The sequence below is a fragment of the Pimephales promelas genome, chromosome 24, assembly GCF_988280905.1.
Source record: "Pimephales promelas chromosome 24, fPimPro1.hap1.1, whole genome shotgun sequence".
In the NCBI taxonomy this organism is placed as follows: domain Eukaryota; kingdom Metazoa; phylum Chordata; class Actinopteri; order Cypriniformes; family Leuciscidae; genus Pimephales; species Pimephales promelas.
The window spans coordinates 6,185,928-6,207,350 of record NC_142792.1 but is presented as its reverse complement, the minus strand read 5'-3'; the positions used below and the strand labels follow the sequence as shown (position 1 = coordinate 6,207,350).

At 36.7% G+C, this 21,423-nt stretch overlaps 3 protein-coding genes across 6 annotated transcripts in view; 1 reads left to right on the top strand and 2 right to left on the bottom strand.

The window, feature by feature from the left end:
* The window catches only part of utp20 (UTP20 small subunit processome component), a 27,485-nt gene extending 12,191 nt beyond the window's left edge, over positions 1–15,294 (bottom strand). Inside the window, exons 1-39 of one of the 3 annotated variants that reach the window (XM_039667627.2) lie at positions 15,170–15,294; positions 13,734–13,814; positions 13,565–13,631; positions 13,257–13,389; positions 12,996–13,184; positions 12,492–12,573; positions 12,263–12,400; positions 12,022–12,177; positions 11,342–11,488; positions 10,506–10,640; positions 10,337–10,414; positions 10,081–10,259; positions 9,567–9,701; positions 9,235–9,323; positions 9,050–9,155; positions 8,797–8,947; positions 8,045–8,116; positions 7,813–7,971; positions 7,650–7,726; positions 7,424–7,503; positions 6,747–7,023; positions 6,485–6,658; positions 6,313–6,403; positions 6,141–6,226; positions 5,440–5,565; positions 5,173–5,339; positions 4,172–4,380; positions 3,840–3,983; positions 3,282–3,361; positions 2,874–3,097; positions 2,642–2,786; positions 2,044–2,131; positions 1,820–1,963; positions 1,683–1,736; positions 1,444–1,596; positions 1,154–1,309; positions 922–1,062; positions 290–427; positions 48–187 (exon numbers count right to left, since the gene is read on the bottom strand). In XM_039667627.2, coding sequence (XP_039523561.2) covers positions 48–187; positions 290–427; positions 922–1,062; positions 1,154–1,309; positions 1,444–1,596; positions 1,683–1,736; positions 1,820–1,963; positions 2,044–2,131; positions 2,642–2,786; positions 2,874–3,097; positions 3,282–3,361; positions 3,840–3,983; positions 4,172–4,380; positions 5,173–5,339; positions 5,440–5,565; positions 6,141–6,226; positions 6,313–6,403; positions 6,485–6,658; positions 6,747–7,023; positions 7,424–7,503; positions 7,650–7,726; positions 7,813–7,971; positions 8,045–8,116; positions 8,797–8,947; positions 9,050–9,155; positions 9,235–9,323; positions 9,567–9,701; positions 10,081–10,259; positions 10,337–10,414; positions 10,506–10,640; positions 11,342–11,488; positions 12,022–12,177; positions 12,263–12,400; positions 12,492–12,573; positions 12,996–13,184; positions 13,257–13,389; positions 13,565–13,631; positions 13,734–13,814; positions 15,170–15,196 — 5,018 coding nt within the window. In that variant the 5' untranslated portion in view covers positions 15,197–15,294. Of the gene's footprint in view, positions 1–47; positions 188–289; positions 428–921; positions 1,063–1,153; positions 1,310–1,443; positions 1,597–1,682; positions 1,737–1,819; positions 1,964–2,043; positions 2,132–2,641; positions 2,787–2,873; positions 3,098–3,281; positions 3,362–3,839; positions 3,984–4,171; positions 4,381–5,172; positions 5,340–5,439; positions 5,566–6,140; positions 6,227–6,312; positions 6,404–6,484; positions 6,659–6,746; positions 7,024–7,423; positions 7,504–7,649; positions 7,727–7,812; positions 7,972–8,044; positions 8,117–8,796; positions 8,948–9,049; positions 9,156–9,234; positions 9,324–9,566; positions 9,702–10,080; positions 10,260–10,336; positions 10,415–10,505; positions 10,641–11,341; positions 11,489–12,021; positions 12,178–12,262; positions 12,401–12,491; positions 12,574–12,995; positions 13,185–13,256; positions 13,390–13,564; positions 13,632–13,733; positions 13,815–14,046; positions 14,224–15,169 lie in introns of those variants that run through there. The other 2 variants (XM_039667623.2, XM_039667624.2) reach the window with 2 other exon arrangements.
* Positions 15,064–20,511, top strand: slc5a8 (solute carrier family 5 member 8). The gene is given in 15 exon segments (XM_089127299.1): positions 15,064–15,464; positions 16,171–16,236; positions 16,321–16,372; positions 16,701–16,768; positions 17,198–17,352; positions 17,429–17,569; positions 17,672–17,801; positions 17,917–18,005; positions 18,565–18,674; positions 18,755–18,822; positions 18,898–18,984; positions 19,605–19,804; positions 19,873–19,976; positions 20,064–20,185; positions 20,187–20,511. Coding segments are annotated over 15 exon segments (1,917 nt in total). The 5' UTR covers positions 15,064–15,122; the 3' UTR covers positions 20,370–20,511.
* Positions 20,453–21,423, bottom strand: lyrm5a (LYR motif containing 5a). 2 transcript variants are annotated; one of them, XM_039667873.2, is made up of 3 exons: positions 21,323–21,423; positions 20,977–21,054; positions 20,453–20,786 (listed from the first exon to the last, which is right to left on the bottom strand). In XM_039667873.2, exons 2-3 carry the CDS (start codon positions 21,019–21,021, stop codon positions 20,574–20,576), a joined length of 258 nt encoding a protein of 85 aa, XP_039523807.1. In that variant the 5' UTR covers positions 21,022–21,054; positions 21,323–21,423; the 3' UTR covers positions 20,453–20,573. The 2 variants fall into 2 exon arrangements, with proteins under 2 accessions (XP_039523807.1, XP_088983424.1); XM_089127298.1 differs by lacking the exon at positions 21,323–21,423 and adding an exon at positions 21,278–21,302.

The window sequence follows — 21,423 nt, the reverse complement described above, 5'->3', positions numbered from 1 at the left end:
AATCACGCTCAGGGATTGTGTAACACCGACTACTGAAGCAAGCTTACCTGACAGCTAGTTTCTGCTCAGCTATTCCAGACTGTAAAATATGGATGAAGTGTTTTACGTAGAACAAGTACTTGGACCAGGTCAAGCGTCTGCACACGGCACCGATAACTTCTATCGCGGCTGTTTTCATGGGTTCATACTGGGAACACAAATCATTTATCCATTAAAAACACATAAAACAACCAGCATAGTGACACAACAATTGAAAAAGTTAAAAATATCAACAAATGTAAGTAACAACCTTCAACAATTTTTCATCAACTAGAGCGATCATGGCATAGGGCATGATGTAATTCTGCATGGAACGCGATGACATCACAATCTTGCCCTCGGTCAGCTGCCTGGCAAACTTCCTGAGCGCTCGACCCCTTCTGTAAACCTGCAAAACAAACAGACAGTTTTATACTCAGCCAATTATAAATAAGAATCAAAAAAGTGACAATGATTTTATATATATATATATATATATATATATATATATATATATATATATATATATATATATATATATATGTATGTGTATATTTAAATTACTATTTGCTAGTTAATTCATATTATTAAATTATTAATAACTTTATATAATAGTAATTACATTATTTATATTGTACATTAGTTTATATTTATTTTTAAATGTAATTGCTATTTATTCATACACACTTTTCTATAGAAAAGCATTGCTATGATGAGAATTGAAACTGTTTTGAGAAAACTGTTTAAAAAAAGCTAAGCTTGTTTCATTAAGGAAATGAATGCACTTGAAACTATTAAACTACATAAATGTTCAAAATGTGAGACCCCTTTTCTCCAGAAGATTTATGATGTTTCTAGTTTTGAGTCTCACTGATGAGTTTAAATAAATTGTCCTGACGTTACCTGTATGTGCTTCATATGCTCAAAGAAATCTGACTCGGGATCATTATGATCTGTCAGTTGAGCCAGATCGCGAAACTCTGGACGGTTTGGAAAGGTCTTCACTAGGCAGGCCAGAATCGTAGTGTATTCATTTCGTACACTCTGCAAAAAAAGAAAGCCATTTATACATATATAACTGCATGTCAAATGTTCATGTGAGCAGAATGTAAGCGGACATCTCGCTAGTTTTCACCTCAGTCTTGCTCTTTAAACCCTTTCGCAGGGCATCCAGTATCATGTACTGCACAATCTCCTTGTACTCGGCCTCCGGGCATCCGACTTCTGAGAGCTGCATTATTATGGCTGACAAACACATGGTGGCGCAATCTGCCAAAGACATGTCGCCGATCTGTCTCAGAAACAAACAAAAAGCATTCAAAACTCGAAGCAGGTCAAGACACAAAAAGATATACATAAAATAGACTTTAGAGATCTTTGAAGCAAATAGTAATGTCACAAGAATCTAAAATCTCTGACGGTCACCTGCAATGAATGGAAGCAGTTGTGCATGACAGCAGTCAGGTATCTCATATCCAGCGTACTCATCTCTTTAATGTGCTTGGTGGCCTTCTGGAACGCCACCAGACGCACGTCAAAGTGAACCTCGTCCAGATGCCGGCTGTCAAAGGCGTTGAGCTGGAGAAGAGAGAGCCGGTTAAATACAAATATGACAGGAAGAAACAAAACTAAAGCCCTTTCTGATTGCCTCAATGGACATTCACCTGAATGACAACATCTGTGATGTACTTCAGTTCACTGTCCATGTCTGATAGAGTCTGTGGGGAGAGAAAAGGTAATTCAGGAAAAGTTTGAAGTAGACTAAAGTGATGTTAAAGTGGCTGGAGATGCGGAAAATGACCTGGAACGCTTCACACAGAGCCTGGCGTGAAAGTCTGTTTTGGATGATGGAGAAAAGTTTGCTGAGAGGTTTCAGGAACACGTTGGGCTCTAGACACTGTCTCAGCAGGTTCTGCACAGTACCCAGGATGTCCAACTCTGTTTCCTGAAAGAAAACAGAGAATGATTTGAGATCTAAAGCAATGAAATATTAGTATACATTATGTACTGACATGAAGAGTGTACCTGTGCAGTTTTGGGTTTGTGGAGGTAAGGTAGAAGCAAACCGATTAGTGTGGAACTCTGTCCCTTTTCAGTCACAAATCTACTGATCCTGGAACACAACGAAGGTTTTTCATTTTTTTTTTACATTTCACTTCATTGTACGTGATAGCATTCCTTATTATTATCAATGCTGAAAATGTCTGTGCTGCTTAATATTTTTGTGGAAACCTGATCTTTTTTTTCTTGATTCTTTGATAAATAGAAAGTTCAAAAGAAAACCATTTACTTAAAACATAAATCTTTTGCAGCATTATAAATGTCTTTACTGTCACTTTTGATCAATTTAATGCATATATTTCTTAAAAACAAAAACTAAATATTAATTATCCAAAAATAGGTTTTCAAAACGGTTTCCAACATTGATAATAAGAAATGTTTCCTGAGCAGCAAATTAGAATGATTTCTGAAATCATGTCATTTTTATTGTTCGCGAGCTAGAAAAAAAATTGTTCAGAAAACGATTCCACTGATATCATTCTCACTTTTAAAACGTGATTGTTAATAGTTACTGTCCTTGCTGTGAATGTGAATGTACATATAAACAGATTTTTGAACATACTTTGAGAGGATGTTGAGCTCTTTGCTGACTTGAGCTCTGAATTTCTTCTTTTTGAGGCGTTCAGAGTTACGAACAACTCCACTAAGGTATTGAAGTAGTGCAGGAATGTGAGGAAGGAGCAGACGGCAGCCGATAGTCAGAGAATCTACCCGAAAAAAAATAAAAAAGACATGTCAAATAAAAAAAGAATAGTGGGTCTTCTAGTATAATCAGCACCACCCACTCTCAGTACCTGATACATCACAACTTTCAGGGATCACACAGTCATTCACAATCAACTCGGTCTCATTCTCCTTGGGTTCAAAGTCTGGAGTGCCCAGCAAGCTCTCGGCTATGTCAATCACCATGGCCACTGTGAGGGAAGTCACGTTTTTGGAGGATAACAGACCAAATACATTGAGCAGGACGTCACACTCAGGGTGGCCTGGTCTCTGCTTAGCAAGCAAAGGGAAAAATCTGACAGAGTGAAAAGACAACATTTATATTATAAGATTGCGTTGCAATAGAAACTGTGCACATACATGCTTAAGAGTAAACATAAAAAGAAGGTTGGGTATTTTAACAAAGGTGGTTCTTGCATTCATACGTTAGTTCATTTTTCTATGAGGTCTATCTTTCGCATGGTTAATAATAAACTTACCGAGTGTTTTGGGTCCACACACGGATGACTTTCAAGAGGGGCGTTGGTGCATACGTGCTTTCAGTGGGCAGACGACAAACCTAATAAACAAAACACAGCCAGGTCATCTGGGTTACTTAGTGAATCTATAGCGATTCCAACCGCATTTAAATATATCAAGACTGCATCAGCACACAAATCAAACATGTCAATTAAAATGACCTCTTATTTTTAGACGGCTTAATCATTTAATTATGGTTGTTGTATGTATATAGTGCTGAAATTTATTTTCAAGGAAGTACCATGTCTATTAATAGGTATAACTACAGTAAAGTCTTTAGCTAGTTAGCTTAAGATCCTGTTCATTTAAACTCTTAATCCTAGTAGTGAATGTTTTATGAGCAGTAGGACAACCATATTCATCTGCACAGTTACGTAGAGCCGAAGCATATCCAAAACAATGTTGTTCATCCACAAAATGCTTGCTGTTTTGTTTAACCGCTAAAGGCCCAAAAGTTACATAGTTTACCATTACATTTACTAAAGCTATCCCATCAGATTTCTCCTTTATGCACACACCTGAGGCCACACCACAGCTTGGAAAACAGCGTCCAGCTCATCTGCTGTGAAGTTGTAACACTCAAAGCCATTAAAGAAGTCTTGTATGCGCAGAATCCCCAGACGACGCAAGTTCTTCAGAGGATTGATGCAACCAGGCTTGAGCTACACAAACATAAAGAACAGTGAGCTATTAAGATCAACACACAACACATAATAAAAACATTTTTTGAGGAAACACTAATTTCCTACAAAAAAGAAACTCTAATTTTTTAGTTTGAAGAGTTATATTTCATAGTTTAGATTCAGTTTGTAAAAGTATTAATGAGGCTGGTTTTCTGTATTCAGCTCACCTGCTCTCTGTGATCCAGTATAAATGACACGGAGGCTGTGATGCACAGCAAGATCTGCAAAACTTTGGGCAGGTAGATTTGGATGAGATGGCCTAATTTGTTGATGAGCAAATCTATGGTGTTGAGCAGGCTGTGCTGGCGACCCACAGGGAGAACAGCAGAGAGGTTTGTTTCACCAATGGCTCGATTTACCGCAGCCAAACACGATCCTGCAAGCAACAAATAATTCATATTCTAAAATCAATGCTTGCTTCTGATCCATCCTTACAAAAAGAAAGAGTAAAACAAAATCTTTTGGTAGCTTGTCAAAAAAAACAAATAGAGTCCATTTATTAAAGTTCAAGTATGTTGCATTACTTACATATATGGACATGAATGCACTATTTTTAGCTAGCTATTTAAGTTTTCATATTCTGAAATCAACCTAAATATTTTTTACAACCTTAAAGTGTAATGCAGAAATGCAAAACCAATTATGGTCCTCTATAAAATTCATAAATGGCCCAAATAAAAACCCAGTGTTTTTCAGACTTGGCGAGTTTGGTTCGGTTAAAATGATAGATAAAACGAATGATAAAATGAATGATAAAATGATCTGTTAGTGTGGTTCATATGAAATAAATTTGAGCGCAGCCATCTGGACCCTGGTGTGCACAAAACAAGCGGACCGAGACCCCTGAAAAGGTGGTTCGACTGAAATCTAAAGCAGATCTTTGTTTTTGTGTGTGACGGAGGAATTCAGATTTTAAAAATATAATTATATTTACACACATACAACAAGCGCATTCAGTCCATCCTACAGCATTGTATTGGATTTTCGATCATTTCCATCGCAAAACATAAATCATTTTCTTTTTTGGTCTGGACCAAAAAAACCAAGAGAACCAAATTACAATTATGAACACACCCTTAATCTAATGAACTGCCAATATGTCATTATAATGTGTATATTTAAAGGTTTTGTTAGGATTTAATAATTTGAATAAGCTTTAAGTAGTTACCTTCAGCGTAATGACGAACAGGCTCCAGCAGAAGATCAATAAACATCCCCATCTCCTCTGGCTGACAGCCTGCCAGGAAGCGCAGCACTATGGAGGAGCGAGAAGCTGTGCCCGATTTACCCTGAAACTTACTACCAGCCTTAGAGCACATCTTCCCGTACAGTATCCTGCAAGAATTAATAAAAACTACTGAATACAGGCACATGTTCAGTGAAGAAACAACAGGGAAGCACTGATATCATTCATATGCACTGTGTGTAAACACACCTCATAAGCATGGGAATGAGTTGGGGTCTGTGTGACGAAAGTACCACAGTTCCTTCTTCTGAGATGTTGAAATGGACAATCTCATCTTTAAAATGCTTGTCATCCAGAAGTCTCTGCAGATTCTCTCTGTAAACAACCACAAATCAACAATCATTATGGACCTAAAACAAAGCCCAGGGGAACATCACTGCTACAGCAATGTTAAAAAAAGCATTCACAGTGCCGCTTAAAGCCATCAAATTAATACTCCCATGTAACCCCAAAAAATAAATACTAATTTTCTGCACAAATAGAACATTTTAAAAGCATCCAACCAGCATGTTTGTGGTTGGAGAAAAGCTATCTCTGATAACAGGCTTAAAATTAGGTCAGTGAGGATTGCCTCTAAGAACTTTTTTCCTTGCACCAAATGACAAAAGTGGCTCCAAGTAACTCCGAGATGTGAAATGAATCCAGAGATGTAAAATCATAATAGACTAAAAGACTTCCTGAGGCAATTGGTACATTCCGGTATGCCAGTAGTGAGAGTTAGTAAGGTAACCAAAGAAGTCTTTTGGAAGATACCATCAGTCTCAGCTCTGAATATAAAGCATTCTATTCATAAACTGACCTAGTTACTGTATAATAGTTTTTTACTGGAAAAAAGGAGAGCAAGACGAGAAGGGAAAAGATATTTGGGTCCTTTGTGTTACAGGACTTACTTGTAAGGGAGAATATTTGGGTCTTTGTATGTCATCAAACAGTCAAGTGCTATTTTCTGGATTTCTTGATCTTTATGGCACAGGAGCTGTGGGTTTAGAGAAAGAATTAGTCTCACTTGGACCAAGTATTAATAAGGAGAATTCCCTTTAAAACAAAGCTGGGAAACCATACCTGGGTGTACAGCTCACTAAGATTTGCCTCCATGTATAAAGATTTCGGGTTAGTGAACTTGGAGAAGACCTTTAAGTGAGCAATGAGCTGCCTGAAACAAAAACATAGATTCACACGTTTGTGTAAGTTCTTCAAGTAGGTACCTAGAAAACAAAAACAAATGTTTTTTTACTTGGCTGCTGCTCTTCTTGGTATCTTCTTCTTGAATTTTTTTGAATCTTCCTCTTCATCAACTTCCATGTCAGCATCTACATCTTCACCCATTCCCTGCTCTGATGAAGAGCTGCTTTTCTTCATGAGGTCCTGAGTGGGAGCCACCATCAGGTCAGATGGGTAAAACTCATTACTGTGAACACAAACACCACAGAGAAAAATCTGTTATGGAGAACTAACTAGAGAGAAAAATAGGTTGATGCCATAAAGCTCACACACACCTGATGAAGCGCAGCAGTAATGGGGTGAGCTCTCGGCTACGTGGCTCCACTCTTTCGGGAAACTGGGACATGGCTCGCCAAAGCAAGCCACGGAAGTTTGTGAAGTCTGTTCGCTCAATGGGATTCAACACCTGGTCCAGTTCTTCCAGAAACAGAACTCCCACATCCCCGCTCTCGATCACGCTGGTCCCTGGACCTCTGAGCTCCTTTGCGGCTTGATGTTGTCCACCACCTCCCTCATCATCGTCGTCATCATCATCTGCCTGGAGCTCTTCCTCTGAGAATAAAGATTCAAAACAGATTCATACATTTATGACTAATGGGAACATATAACAGGTCAACCTTTTAACAAAAGACAATACTTAGAACAAAAAGACAAATAATGTTAATCCCACTAATCGACATTTAACTGCATTGACACTATCAAATGAGAACAAAATTTTAACTGGATAATGAAACAATTGCCTACTGTTACAGTAGAGATGCCTTCATAATTGATCAGCATTGACAGAGTTATTGAACTGAATTGAGCTGAATGACACTCATTGTCTGATATATTAACACTATTATTTTCCTGTTCATTATTGTGTAGTTCTGTATTGTAAACAATCTGTATTGTATAAAGTGCTAACAAATAAATTTGACTGGTCTTGAATTCCTCATCATTGAAAACTCACCAGCTAGACCAGCAACCATCTCCAGATGTTCATGATAAACCTTCCAGAAAGATTTGTTGTCCATTTCTTTAGCGTGCGACCTGGGCGGATTAAAGCGTATCAAACCAAAACTCAAAGACAGAAATAATACAAAGAAATAGAGAATAATGCTGAAGACATGTTTAAAGCCAAAAGATAAAAAAAAAAATGAAACAGACTGTGCACTCAAGCAATGCTCCACACTTACACCAACAGATCAATAACAGCATCCCAGAGAGGTCGGAAATTGACAAACAGCATTGCAATAAGATAACGAAGAGGAATCTGTAAAACACAAAGATATTTATAGCACAAAATAAAGCTTTCAAAAATGATTTCATATTTGATATGGAGTAAAAGGCATTAGCTACCTCATGGAAAGGTCCCTTAGGCAGACAGCGCTGCACCAGGTCATGGCGAAGTTTCCGAAGATGTAGTAGTTTCTCCCTGTAGTCCTGTACTGTGGCCGGGACCTGCTCTGCCTGCAGACACACAGCGAACACCGTCTGCGCATTTGAGCTCTCCTCTCCCTGAAGAAGAAATGAGTTATTTATTAATAAATACATACATGCTTTGTTTTAGATTTTTGTTGGAAAAACTTACAAATGATACCTCTGCAGATTTAGGAAGGTCAGCATCAAAATTTGACAATATTCTGAGGGTCAACAAACGAATCTGTAGAGTACAAGGAAAAAATTATCCTTTAGAATCTGTAAATTCATAACAGCAGGGTCCACACAGATGAGTAATGAATTTATTACATTCAATATAAAAACATTTTTGGTAACAACTTATTAACATCAACTACATTAGTTAACATGAACTAACAATGAAAAATACTTAAAGCATTCATGAATCTTAGATAAAGATCTCGACATTTTTGCACCTTTTGAGACCTTATTGTAAAGTGTTACCCACTTTTTCAAAATAATTACAAAACTAGAATAAAAGTTATGAACTATAGAAATTTCAGTAACGTTACATAAAAGTTTTATATGTAATATTAAAAAATCATTTTTAATGCATTAAGTATGCCATGTAATGCAACTTATAATGCATTGTATGGTCTCATGACTAATTGCAACCATAATTATAATACTTATTTATTCATTTAAAACACCTTTAAAAAGTACAATGCATTAAAACACATAGCAAACAACAGATTATCTGCAAATATTATAATGCATTTTCACTGGAAACAATTATTTATGAAACATAACTACAATTATGAAATTATTAAATTATGCCACTTTTTCAAGCCTTAAATCCTCCGATATCTCCAGGTTTTTGGGGACTGTGGGAACTCTAAGCTATTCCCACTTAACAACAGCAACCATCAATAGGCTAAACCTGACCTTGGAAATGTTGGAAGAAAAATTGGAATGCAGTTTATGGTACAATTCCAGCAGAGAATCATGGGACAGCTGAGCTGAGGAGCCGTTGAGTGCCAGTCTGGTGTAGTACAGATCTCCTAACAACAGGGCTGAAAGATCAGTGGGGACTTTCCTGTAACAAACAAACAAAAATGCATTTCTTAATTTAACAGACAAGACCCTTTTTTACTGGGATGTTCAGAGCAAATAAACATGTAAAAACTGAAGCACATACTCAATGATGTTTCTGACCAGTTCTACGGGCAGGAGTGACTGTACCGCTGTCGTCTCCTTGAAACTGAGCAGAGTGCTAAGAGCCTGTCGGGCTACAAACAGCCCTCCTGAGGGGACAGAAGGACAGTATTAGGAACATCATTTAACATAAAAGTAGCTCGAGACAATCATTCACACACGACTGACCTCTCCCAAGAGTTTTACTGCACACCTCCTGCAGTAACCTGTTCAGTAGTACAGTGACGGCCTGTATAACGCTTGATGCTTCTAATGGCCTGTAAAACATTTTAATTGTTGTATATTTATTACACAAATACCAAATTATACAGCATAAGTTTGGTCCCTTTTTAAAGTCGTCACAAAACAGCAGATTATTGGAGATGTATTGCAAAAGTACTGAACCAAGCATTTATTTTACAATATCTATTTATTATATACTAATTGGTTGAGGATTATAGTAGTAATATAGTATTTTATGCTATTTGACACTCTAGGATTGTGGGTAATTGAGTTTTTACCTGACGTGTGGGAGGAGCACTAGTGCAGCCCATGGATGAGAAAGGTCAGAGAGCGGCTGATCGATGGGGATGTCAATGAGAGAAAGAATCCGCTGGGGAACAGACACCGGCTGGTCTCTTTCAAGTCCAGTAGACCTAAAAGAGAATTTGGAATATATTATTATGCCCTTTTAGAGATTGGTCAACCCAAGTGTGCGCCACATTTCCTGAAAAGTGAAGCCAAAGCATTTTGATCTGCCACTATGTTGATGATGTTGATCGTGTTATTTAACATATGCATAAGATTATATATACCATCGCTTGTTTCAGCATCAACTTCACATGTGTTTTGATCAGGAGATACAGAACTCTTTCAAAAGATGCATAATAACACCACTACCATGTAACAGCAAAAACAGAAAAAGCGTATTTGGAGGCGAAGCGTTTTCTCATAAAAGATGAGATAAACTGTCAATAGAAGTAAAAGAGTTAATGAGGAAACAAATTTTAAAGTGCATAAAACTCTCTAGTTTACCTGAGAGTCTGTCCAGTGAAGACTAATGGGTACTTCTCAAAAGCCATGGATCCGTCAGTGGGGGGCGGAGCTTTGGACAGAATCAAACCAACCAGCAGTTCTAGAACCAGCTGTCGGTTTACGGCGTCCTCAGTGCAGAAGAGCTGCTCCAGGTACTGCAGCAAACTGGGCAAGAACACCTAAAGAAACACACCAACATTACATACGCAAGTTGATCTTAAAGATGGTTTCACACCACAGTCCGGCTTTCACTGACCTGCTCAAACTGTTTCATGTCAAACATCTCTTTTGTAAATGACAATATGACGTCTCGGTCCATCCCGCTATGGAAAACCTGCGTGAGGGACCAGATTGGAAATGAGGTCGAAAGGAAATCAGACGGATAAAGATTGACAAACGCTTGTGCAAGTGCACACAAAACAAACCTTTTTCACTAGTTCGTGGATGCTCTGGGCAGGCAATGACAGATTCTCCCCCATCAACAGAGACGAAACTACTTGTAAAAGCATCCTGGAGCAGGAGTAGGACAGTCCTGGTGCTTGAACTAGCTTCAGAAGTGTCTAAATACAACAAAAATGGAGAAAAACATATCAGAGATGCACCAGCACTCAAGGAGAACAGTCTTTGGCCCTATTTGGACTGGACTTGTTTCCAAGAAGGACGTTAGGGAAGTCAGATTTTAATCCCATCCGAATCTGCCATCCCTGTGCTTTTCTCACACAAACTCATTAAAAAAAATCTAGAACAAATCACCTACTGTTTTTCAGCAAACTCAACAGTCCTCTGAGAAATCTAATCCCGTCCGAATGCGGATGTCTGTGATTTCTGATGTTGCATTATTCTAATGCTTCTGCTCATGTGTTTTTTTGACCTAGCTGTGCTACCGTTTATTTCAAAATGAATGGTATTCAACAAAGAAAAATACAATTATAAAACGAATAAATAGAGCCAAAACATGGAAACTGGCCATTTTAATATTAGTGTCAGGATAGAAAGAAAATTGACTAGATTTCTCTGAAAGATTATTATATAAACAGCCACTTCTATAAACTTTTTTAAAGTTAAAGCACAGCACATGAACTTGACTGAAAACACACACTACCACCAACCAATGTAATAAACACTGAGTGGAAGTCCATCCAAATTGGTACATGAAAATCACAGATGTCGAATGGTAAGAACTGTAACTCAAACACTGTTTAGAAATCTACGCCCGTCCAAATCGGGGTTTTGAGTGATAGAGAAAGACACACATACAAACCTCACAGACAGACTGTGGTTTTGTAATTTTTGCTCCTTTGCGATGCTCCACAAGTGTGTGGTAGATGTACAGAATCCTCTCCAAGTGTTCATTAGCTTGGTCGGCATCGCTTGTCTCTAACTTTCCAAGAACGTCTTTCAGTGACCCCTGCAACACACACACAAAGTCCATTAAAAGACAAAAATGATATATAAATAATAATACTGGATCTTAATATTTTGTCTGCAATGGGATTGTATAAAAATAATTAGTTGAAGTTGCAAAAGAATATTACAGTAATTTATGCAGAATGAAACGTATGCATTTTCATATACACACACAAATGGTATGTTTTTTTTAACGGACATTATAACATTCATGCATACATGATGCATGTATACAGAAGTGTTTGCTCTCCCTTAAATCAGTTTTAAATGGGTGAATTATTATTTAATATTAAGTAAAAACATGTGTTTAATTTCAGCTATTTGTGTGTTCAGACAAATCATTAATATCAGCTGATTAATTGGCTTGGTTGATGTACAGGTCTATTACAAGTTGTTACTATAGCATCGCATTAACACAACAGAAACGATGACCAATCAGCATCCAAAGTGGGAAGAATCACTTTATAAAAAGTGCATACTATATGCTATGTCAGACAAACTTCATTTAGAGGAAGAAAAAATAAATGTTCTCACATTTAAGGAGTCCCACAGGACTATCAGGTGTTCTTTGTCAACATAGTTGGCTGAAGACTCAGCCATGTGGTCCAGGGCTTCTTTGATCGAGTCCCAAGGTAAATCAACATCCTGTCCGACTGCTGGACCAAGCTTGTGCAACACTACCGGAAGAGCCTGACAACAACAGTACCGTTATTATTAACTGGAAAGCTAAATGTTAACTGTGTGATGCGTTTGGCTTTCCGTGACGTGATCTCACCGTAGATGCACAGGAGTGAAACATGTCACGGACTCCTCGACACATCTCAAAGATCAACTGGCCGGCTCCTCTGGCCTTCTGAGGATGCTCTGACAGGTTGGAGAACACGAGTGTGAAGAGCGTGTCATAATCTGTAACCTTTTGGACATGAAACAGATGCATTAGCTTAAAACAGGACATGATCATACAGAGGACATGATGAAAACAATCCGAAAAGTTAAAGACTCACCTTTCTCATCAAAAAAGAGAAGCTCTCGGCAGCAAAGTTGCGGATGTGTTCCTTCTTGTGCGCCAGAAGTTCACTGTATAGACTGATTTAGAAAAAGTAACACTTTACAATAATGTTCTATTTGTTAACAACATTAATTTCAAAATTTTCTAATACATTTTTAAAATCAAAAGATGTATCTGCTAATATTATTTAATGGATGTCAGCTGACATGAACTAATAATAAACTTGTATTTTGATTAACTACTGATAAGAAAGGTGAATGAACACCGGTACTGTAATAATGTCTTGCTTATTGTTAGTTAAAGCATTAACTTAACTTAAAGGGCCAGATTTGAGAACACCTGGGTTAACTCATTTTAACTAATGACACCTTATTGCAAAGCGTTACTAATTACACATTATAAATCTATAAACTATGAATGAGAATCCAAGTGAGATCAAAACGTCTGACACAGAATAATCAGGAATATAATCTACAAGCAGTTTATTTCACCTACTCACCTGTATATCTTGTCCATATCCTTCACCATCAACCTCCACAGGTATTTGAACAGGTACGACAGACACGTGAAGGCCCATTCCAACACCTCAGGGTCTTGTGTGTCCAGTATAGATGTGATGATGATGAAGAAATCAGAGAAGTGGGGGTAAAAGTCCATCTGGAGGTCCCGAGCCAGTTGAATTACAAGACTGAAAGCAAGTGTAGGGTTAATATGGCTTTATTGGTCTGTTTATTTTAAAGAAAGACTGAGAGGAACTTACTCCAGAAGAGGCTGGTAAGCCATGTTGTTCTTCACTGACAGGTGGGTCTTCAGACTCTCCACAATGACGTTTTGGTGAAACACCAGCATATTGAAAGACTGACTCTTGCTTGACACCTCTCGAAAAAATATCACTGTAGAACACACGATTAGTTTAATACTCAAAGCAAAACACTTTAATGTCACTACACCATATTCATGACAGTACAGGACGTACAGATCACACAATATTTTAAAAGTATGTACAATATCATCATAAAATACAGTGTATTTTGTCATATTATAAGGACACAGGACTTGGTTACTTACTGAAGTGTTCTGTCAAATTCAAGTCTTTCCATTTTATTAGGGCTTCATAAAAATAAGTTTCTACCTCCTGAAAAAAAATAAGTAGCAGAATTAATCAAAAACACATTAAATACTATAATGTTGCTTGCTAAAAATAAGTTATACTATCTGATATAAACAAGACTCGTACCTCATCATAACTTCCAGTCCTGTCAATGCGATGAATGACATCAATGTTTACTTTTGCGAGCCTTTCAGAAAACGTGGCAAACTGTAAAGGAAAATATATGAAGATATCTTAAAAAAGTTCTTGGAAAGTTCCTCACATTACACTAGGGCTTTATTGAAATTTATATATGACAATGTAATGATTAAAAGCACAGACTTATATCGACCCAATTCAATATGTAAAATTCGTTTCGATATGTTTAGGAATAAAACATTTTAATGTTTGCCAGACGCATGAGCAGGAGTCTCCAGCATGCGTTGTTCAATAAACTTACGCGAAAAGTGTTTTCTGATTTATGAGATGTGGGTTTTGCTTTGAGCTTCATTTTGCTGTATTGTCTCTCGACCAAATACAAAAATTAAGAGTATTCCGTGGTTTAAAAAACGAGATGGGTTATCAATTGCTATGAAATTGTTGATACACATGCCGTATCAGGGAATCGCCATCTTGAATGATGCATTATGGGTAAAAACAGGACTTTTACTGTATTTCAAAAGAAAGGTCTTACTACGTATAGAAGTGCATTTGGAAATTTCTATTCATTATTAACAAAAAAAAATTAAAATAATAAAAAAATAATAAAAATGTGTTTTCTTCGATTATACCAGGCCAGGAAAGTTATTATTACAACTAAAACTAAAACCATTAAAAACTTTTCGTTGTTTGAAATTAATTAAACAAAATAAAATAAAATAAAATATTTAACAAACTTATTTTTATTTCATCTACTTGCCAAGGCAACATTTCCTGTTTTATTCAGTTTACCTTGATGTACAAATAAATACAAATAAAACTAAACCTGAAATACAAATTAATTTTAAAAAAACTATTAAAAAATTGACAACAACACAACAACATTTTTTAAACTTAAACTGAAATTAAAATAAAAATGGAAAATATAAACTTAAAATCAAATTCAAAATATCAATAAAAACAACAATATCTCACTGATAGGCCTACTAAAATAACACTGGTCTACTAAGGGTTTTCAGTTGAAAATATAAAAAATACCAAATGTTTTAAATATATACCTTAACCTATGCATATACATACACAGATGAATAAGGTTAATAACACTAGGCTGCATTTGAAATAAATAGGGAGTGAATTCTCTTTCTGTGTCTCACATACAAGAATAAACACATTATCTAATTATAGAGAAAAAAAATCATTCCAGCCCAAATGCAGTAAGGAGGAATGAATATGATACGGGTGGGTTGATGACAGGCATGCAGCTCCAGGAACAATCACACTCTCTCTGACTGACCGCACTGCAAAGAGGCTCCTCAGACTCTCATCTCTGACCTAATATCAACAGATCCTGTTAAAGAAACTCAGACGTGCACCAAGATGTCAAGTGGACCCTCCTTCGGTGTGTGGGACTATGTGGTCTTCACCTTAATGCTGGTCGTCTCAGCAGGCATCGGAGTGTATTATGCCTTTGCTGGAGGAGGTCAGAGCAGTTCCGCAGACTTTCTGGTGGGCGGACGGAGTATGGCGGCGGTACCGGTGGCCCTGTCCCTGACGGCCAGCTTCATGTCAGCCATCACCGTTCTGGGGACCCCGGTAGAGGTGTATCAGTACGGAGCCAACTTCATCCTCATCTGCTTTTCTTATGTTCTGATGGTGGCTGTTACTTCTGAGATCTTCCTGCCAATCTTCTACAGACTGGGTATAACCAGCACCTATGAGGTGAGATAAGAGAATACTGAACTGGAAGGAACATTTTATTGCTGAATTCAGGGCTATTATCGTTAATTAAAACTTTTCGGTTTAAAAAAAAAAAAACCCACTAAAGTAAATGAAAATTAGAAATGTAAGAAAACAAATTAAATAAGCACAATTGCTAAAAATTAAACTAAAATGAACACACAAAAAATATAATAATAAATGCTAATTAAATGAATAAAAATACAATGAAAATTATAATAACAATATTGCTGTTTGAAAATGGTAACTTTATTGAATATATTAAAGATAAAACATTAATGATCAGTTTTATTATCATTAACTAGCAAAAACATTTCTGTTAATTAAAATGAAGCTAAAATATAATACAAATTAAATGTTGCACTGCAAATTAACTGAAAAAAGATTAAGCCCTGAAAATTATGAACTGGAAATAAATACAAATTTAAACTAACCAAAACTAAAACTGAAATAAAAAATAAATTTGAACCAAGTAAAGCTAATAAAATGACAAAAACATAATATACTAAAAATTCCACTAAAATGAACATGAAAACTAAAAATATAAAAATAAAAGCTAATTCAAAATAATATTAAAGCTTAAACAAAAACTAAACTTATCTAAAATAGTAAGTTTATTCAATATAAACATTTTAAAATGTGTCAATAATGTATTACAATGTCAATGTATTTCCCCCTCTGTGTGCAGTATCTGGAGATGCGTTACAATAAAGTAATTCGACTTTTTGGGACAGTCCTGTTTATCATTCAGACAGTGAGTGTTTTTCTTGCTATTATCAGTCTCACTTAATCATACAGTAAACTTAATGTAGTCAGAGTATTTTCCATCTCTTCTCAGGTACTTTACACTGGTCTGGTTATTTATGCTCCAGCATTGGCTTTAAACCAAGGTAGGATTTTTTTTGCACTTCTACAAATACCAATGACTTTCAAAAGAGGGATTTTGAAGAGATGCCATAGAAGAACCACTTTGGGGTCTTTTAAAAACATTATTTTTTTAATATAAAATACATTTTGATAATCTAAAGAACCTTTTTTTTACTGTAAACCTTTTGTGCAATGGACATTATTCATGGAATTAGTATGCCAATAAAGAACCTTTACCTTTTAAGAGTCGAACTGCATTATTTGTGGAGTGCATGGTGTAACAAGTATGCTTGATAAAGTGCAGCAGCACTCTATGGTCAAGTGAACTCTCTCCTTTCTCTCTTGTCTCAGTCACAGGTGTGGATCTCTGGGGTGCCGTCATTTCGACTGGAGTCGTCTGCACCCTCTACTGTACATTAGTAAGTTAAAAAGAGAACTGCATGATTCGAAATAAACTAAGAATCACAATTTTTGGTTTTGTTTAAAATTAGTAGTAGTATTTTTTAAATGGTTTAAATGAATGATTTAATGACTAACTCATAAAGACTTCAATTGTTTCATTATTGGATTAATCAGCATTTTTGAACAAATCTCTTGCATTGATCATTCACATTAGGTGACATTTTAACAGTCACCTACTGGTGTAACAATGTTATTGATACAATCTTTATTTTTTTATTAAGCTACTTTCAAAAGGTATTTTACTCTATTTTCATTGATAATATTGGCATTTCTTTTTTATATCCTTAATCACTTAACAAAAACAACTGGAAAAGTCATGGAGCCTTCAAATATTGTTGTGAACAACTGAATTGCACTGATACAGAACTGTCTCTTTACCTTGGCAGGGCGGTCTGAAGGCGGTGGTGTGGACGGACGTGTTCCAGGTTGGCATCATATTGGCAGGTCTTTTGGCTGTCATTGTCCAATCAGTGCTTCTGCAGGGCGGGATCTCCACTATCATCAGTGACTCCGCTCAGGGCGGCCGGCTTAACCTATGGGAGTAAGTTGTGACATCACTGACAGGTACAGGAATGCATAATTAAACACTTTGTCATGTCATGTCCAACTCCTTTCAGCTTCGATCCAAACCCTCTGAGGAGACACACATTCTGGAGCATCACAATAGGAGGGACGTTCCTCTGGACCAGCGTCTATGGCATCAATCAAGCTCAAGTACAGAGATACATATCATGCAAGTCTCTGTTCCATGCCAAAATGTGAGCATTGCACCAAAAAATAATTCTCGAATTCACACTGAAAAAGAATGTAATGTGTAACTGAACCTTTTTGTGTGTTTGTGTATGTCTGTCGCTATCCAGGGCCTTATACGTTAATTTAATGGCTCTCTGTGCTATTTCATTATGCTCAGTATTTTGTGGCTTGTGTTTATACTCCGTTTATAAGAACTGTGATCCATTGACAGCCAATAAGGTGTCTGCACAAGACCAGGTACGCCACAAACCACATACATCTTAAATGTAACAACATTATAATTTGTGCATGTATTGATGCTATTACCAATCAATATGCAACATCAATGTCTCTCTCTTTAATATACAATAAGCTTATGCCATACCTGGTGTTGGACATCCTGAGCGAATACCCTGGACTGCCAGGACTGTTTGTGGCAGCAGCATATAGTGGCACTTTAAGGTTTGTTTTCTACAGATCACCTACAAAAAAGTACTTTCATTATTAATTACTCACCCCCTTGTCGTTCGAGCCCCATATCCTTCTGTGGAAAACAAAAGAAGACATTTAGCAGAATGTTCAAGCAGCTCTTTACGATATAATGAAAATATGGTTTAAAAAAGTACCAATAAACTATATCACTCATGCTATTCTTCTAAAATGTTACAATAGTTTTGTTGTGAAGGAACATAATGAAGATTAAATATAAAATCTTAATGAAAACACTAGCATGAACTAGCAATGAATACTTCTATAGCATTTATAAACCTTGGTTAAGGTTTATTTATTTTTAAAGTCGTATCTGTTAACATTAATTAGTGCACTGTGAACTATGAAACATGAACAAGCAATAAAACACATGACAACATATACCCAAAGAATTCGTCTCTATCAGAGCGTAAACTTGTACCATGTGACATCATTAGTTCCCTCACAACCAATATGATGGTGACTTTAAGTGATAATTGCTTTCAACACTCATACCAAATGCTTTACATTAGCATTTATTTATTCTTTACAGTACAGTCTCCTCCAGTGTAAATGCTTTGGCTGCGGTAACTATTACAGATCTGATCCGTCCGTACCTCAGTCTGTCAGAGAGACAGCTATCCTGGGCTTCAAAGGGCATGAGTGAGCAAATGTCTTCCTTTAGAAATGAATAACAAATAATCAGTTATTCCAACTACTAAACCGATGTTTCCTAATCACAGGTTTGTTTTATGGTGCTGTGTGCATTGGAATGGCTGGTTTTGCATCTTTGATGGGAGGGATGCTACAGGTGGGTTACTGAAGAATTATATGTGAAAATTACAGGGTATAATCCTAATTTTCCTGTCTGTTTGTCCCTCAACAGGCCGCTATTAGTATTGTTGGAGTGATTGGCGGACCTCTACTGGGCCTCTTCTCTCTTGGCATCCTGTTTTCATGCACCAACACAAAGGTTATGGCGGCTAGATTTTATCCCAATAAACGTCACCCCTCTTTTTTAACTTAGATCTGAACTTGGCTTGGTTGTAATATGAAGTTTTGAAATGCAGACATAGGTTACATATTCTCTTTTCAAAGAAGACCCTCAGCAGATTTTTTCAATGTGAAAACTGTCTAACCAAGTTGTGTTTCAAATTTGATGTTGATATCATAAATGTTGAGCATGCTAAAAAGTTTAAAGGTATAATTTCCATGGTAAAGCAATGTCTGAATGTTCAAGCATTTGAATGATACTAATTAATGGTGATTATTAAAATATGTGAAGGGTTTCTGCAGGTTTATGAAGGTACATTTTAGACCTTTTGAGACTTCTTTAAGATCAAGTAAAGAACATTTACCTCTGGTTTTACAAAGCTTAAAGCTAGCTCCAGACTAAAATGCATGTTTGAGCTGTTTTAACTGAAAGCATATGTCAGTGCCATACTTTTGTCTCAAGATGCACACCAGTAATGTTTTTTTTCAAGGCAATGTTTATAAGAAGCCACTTATTAGATTTTTTGTGAAAGGATGAATTTTTCTTTATAGAATGCAAAAATATAGTGGTAATTACAATGGAAAGTGTGTCTGTTTAAGGGAGGTTTGGCAGGGCTGTTGTCTGGTTTGGCACTGTCACTGTGGGTGAGCATTGGAGCACAGATATACCCTCCGCAACCAGAGAACAGCAGACCGTTGCCTCTGATGACACACGGCTGTAACTTCTCAATGGCACCAGATGGCACTAACTGGACTGCAAACATGGACGACTTCATACTGAAAGAGAAGAATCTACAAAGGTGGGTTGTGCAAACCATTCGAGTCAAAATCTATTGGCTGATATGTAACGAGATCCATTTCTTAACAGGCCTTTCCTGGCTGATAATTGGTACTCGCTCTCATACCTGTACTTCGGCCCATTGGGGACTGTGACGGTCATCGCCGTAGGGCTTATTATCAGCATACTTTCGGGTACGAGACATTCCAACATGTGAAGCACTCTGCATAATGCTGTCGTTGTTCAGAGTAATTGATGTTTTCTAAATTTGTGTCTCCAAGGGGGCAGACAGACGAAACTTCAGCCTGGACTCATGCTATCAAAAGAGGACCTCACCTGCTACAAAGCCTACAATGTATTTAAAGAAAAAGTGAGTATCCATTTTATTGTATGTGTCTGCATAAATTGACATATATACTCACATTATTCCCATAACTTTTTCCATTTTGAATTATTTGCACTAAAAGGTTTCCGGGAGTTCGGGTAAGCTTGACCTGGTGCGGGAGCTGGAGAAATCTTTTGGAAAAACCAACCTCGCTTTCTGTGATGTAGAGTTATCTACTCAAACATCCTTAAAACACCATTAAACTGAAGGGTCTTTAAATATACATACACACCTATTAAGAAATATTAAATATTAAATTAACAGCTAAATGTAACAAAGATGTAGTAATAGTACAAAAAAGAAACGTTTATGTCCAAATCTGTTATAGTGCAACACATCAGATACAGATTTTCAAAAACTTTTGAGACACATATAGTCTGGCACTTGTGACAGAAAGGATCATTGATTAATGCTCTGGTTCGTAGTAGCGTTTCTTCATAGCTCTGTATTTCCTGAGGAAGTAAAGTGCCTCGAGTTCTTTGATCACAAATTCTCCACGGTCAATCAGCTTTTGGATTTTCTCAGGATCGGTGACGTCTTTGTTCTTCATGAAAGCAGCTTTTAGACGCTCCCTGAAGTATGTGGTGCCTTTTGGATATTCCCGTCCAAGATACAAAAGCTGCAGAAAATAAATTAATAACCAAAACAATGGGTTATCGTTATTACAATTTCACACATCTTCTGTTTATTTTGTGACTCTGCTGCCATGCAATATTGTGACTAATAAAGATGACATTAAGTATCATTGAACAATATTTCATATTAAAAGATCAGATGTCTCAAGAAAGCAGAAGGAAACTGTCACTTACATTTTTGTACAATCTGACCACCTCTCCTCTCAGTGGATTTGTCATTTTAACTTCTTTCTCTTGATCCTGAGAATAAACCTAAAACAGACAAAGAACAAACAATATAATATACCACAATATATTATATCCAATAGCATGCAACACACAATTACACACAATAATCTGGACTGAAATTCCCCTTGTAACGTTTGTCTGCATTTATATTGTAAGGTTATGGTATGTTATACGTTAATAGGGTACTAAATGTCGACGTACTGAGGTAAAAAAAACAAAAAACATAAGGTACAGTTGGTTAACTTACATTAGTTAGTTTTATGTTGGCTGCTTTATTACAGTGTTTGCTCACCTACAAGATCATGGCAAAGGAGTTTTCCAGGACGTGCAGGGGAAATGCCATAACATGGATACTTTTCTGGACGCTGGAAGCGCGATCATGGCTACTTCTCA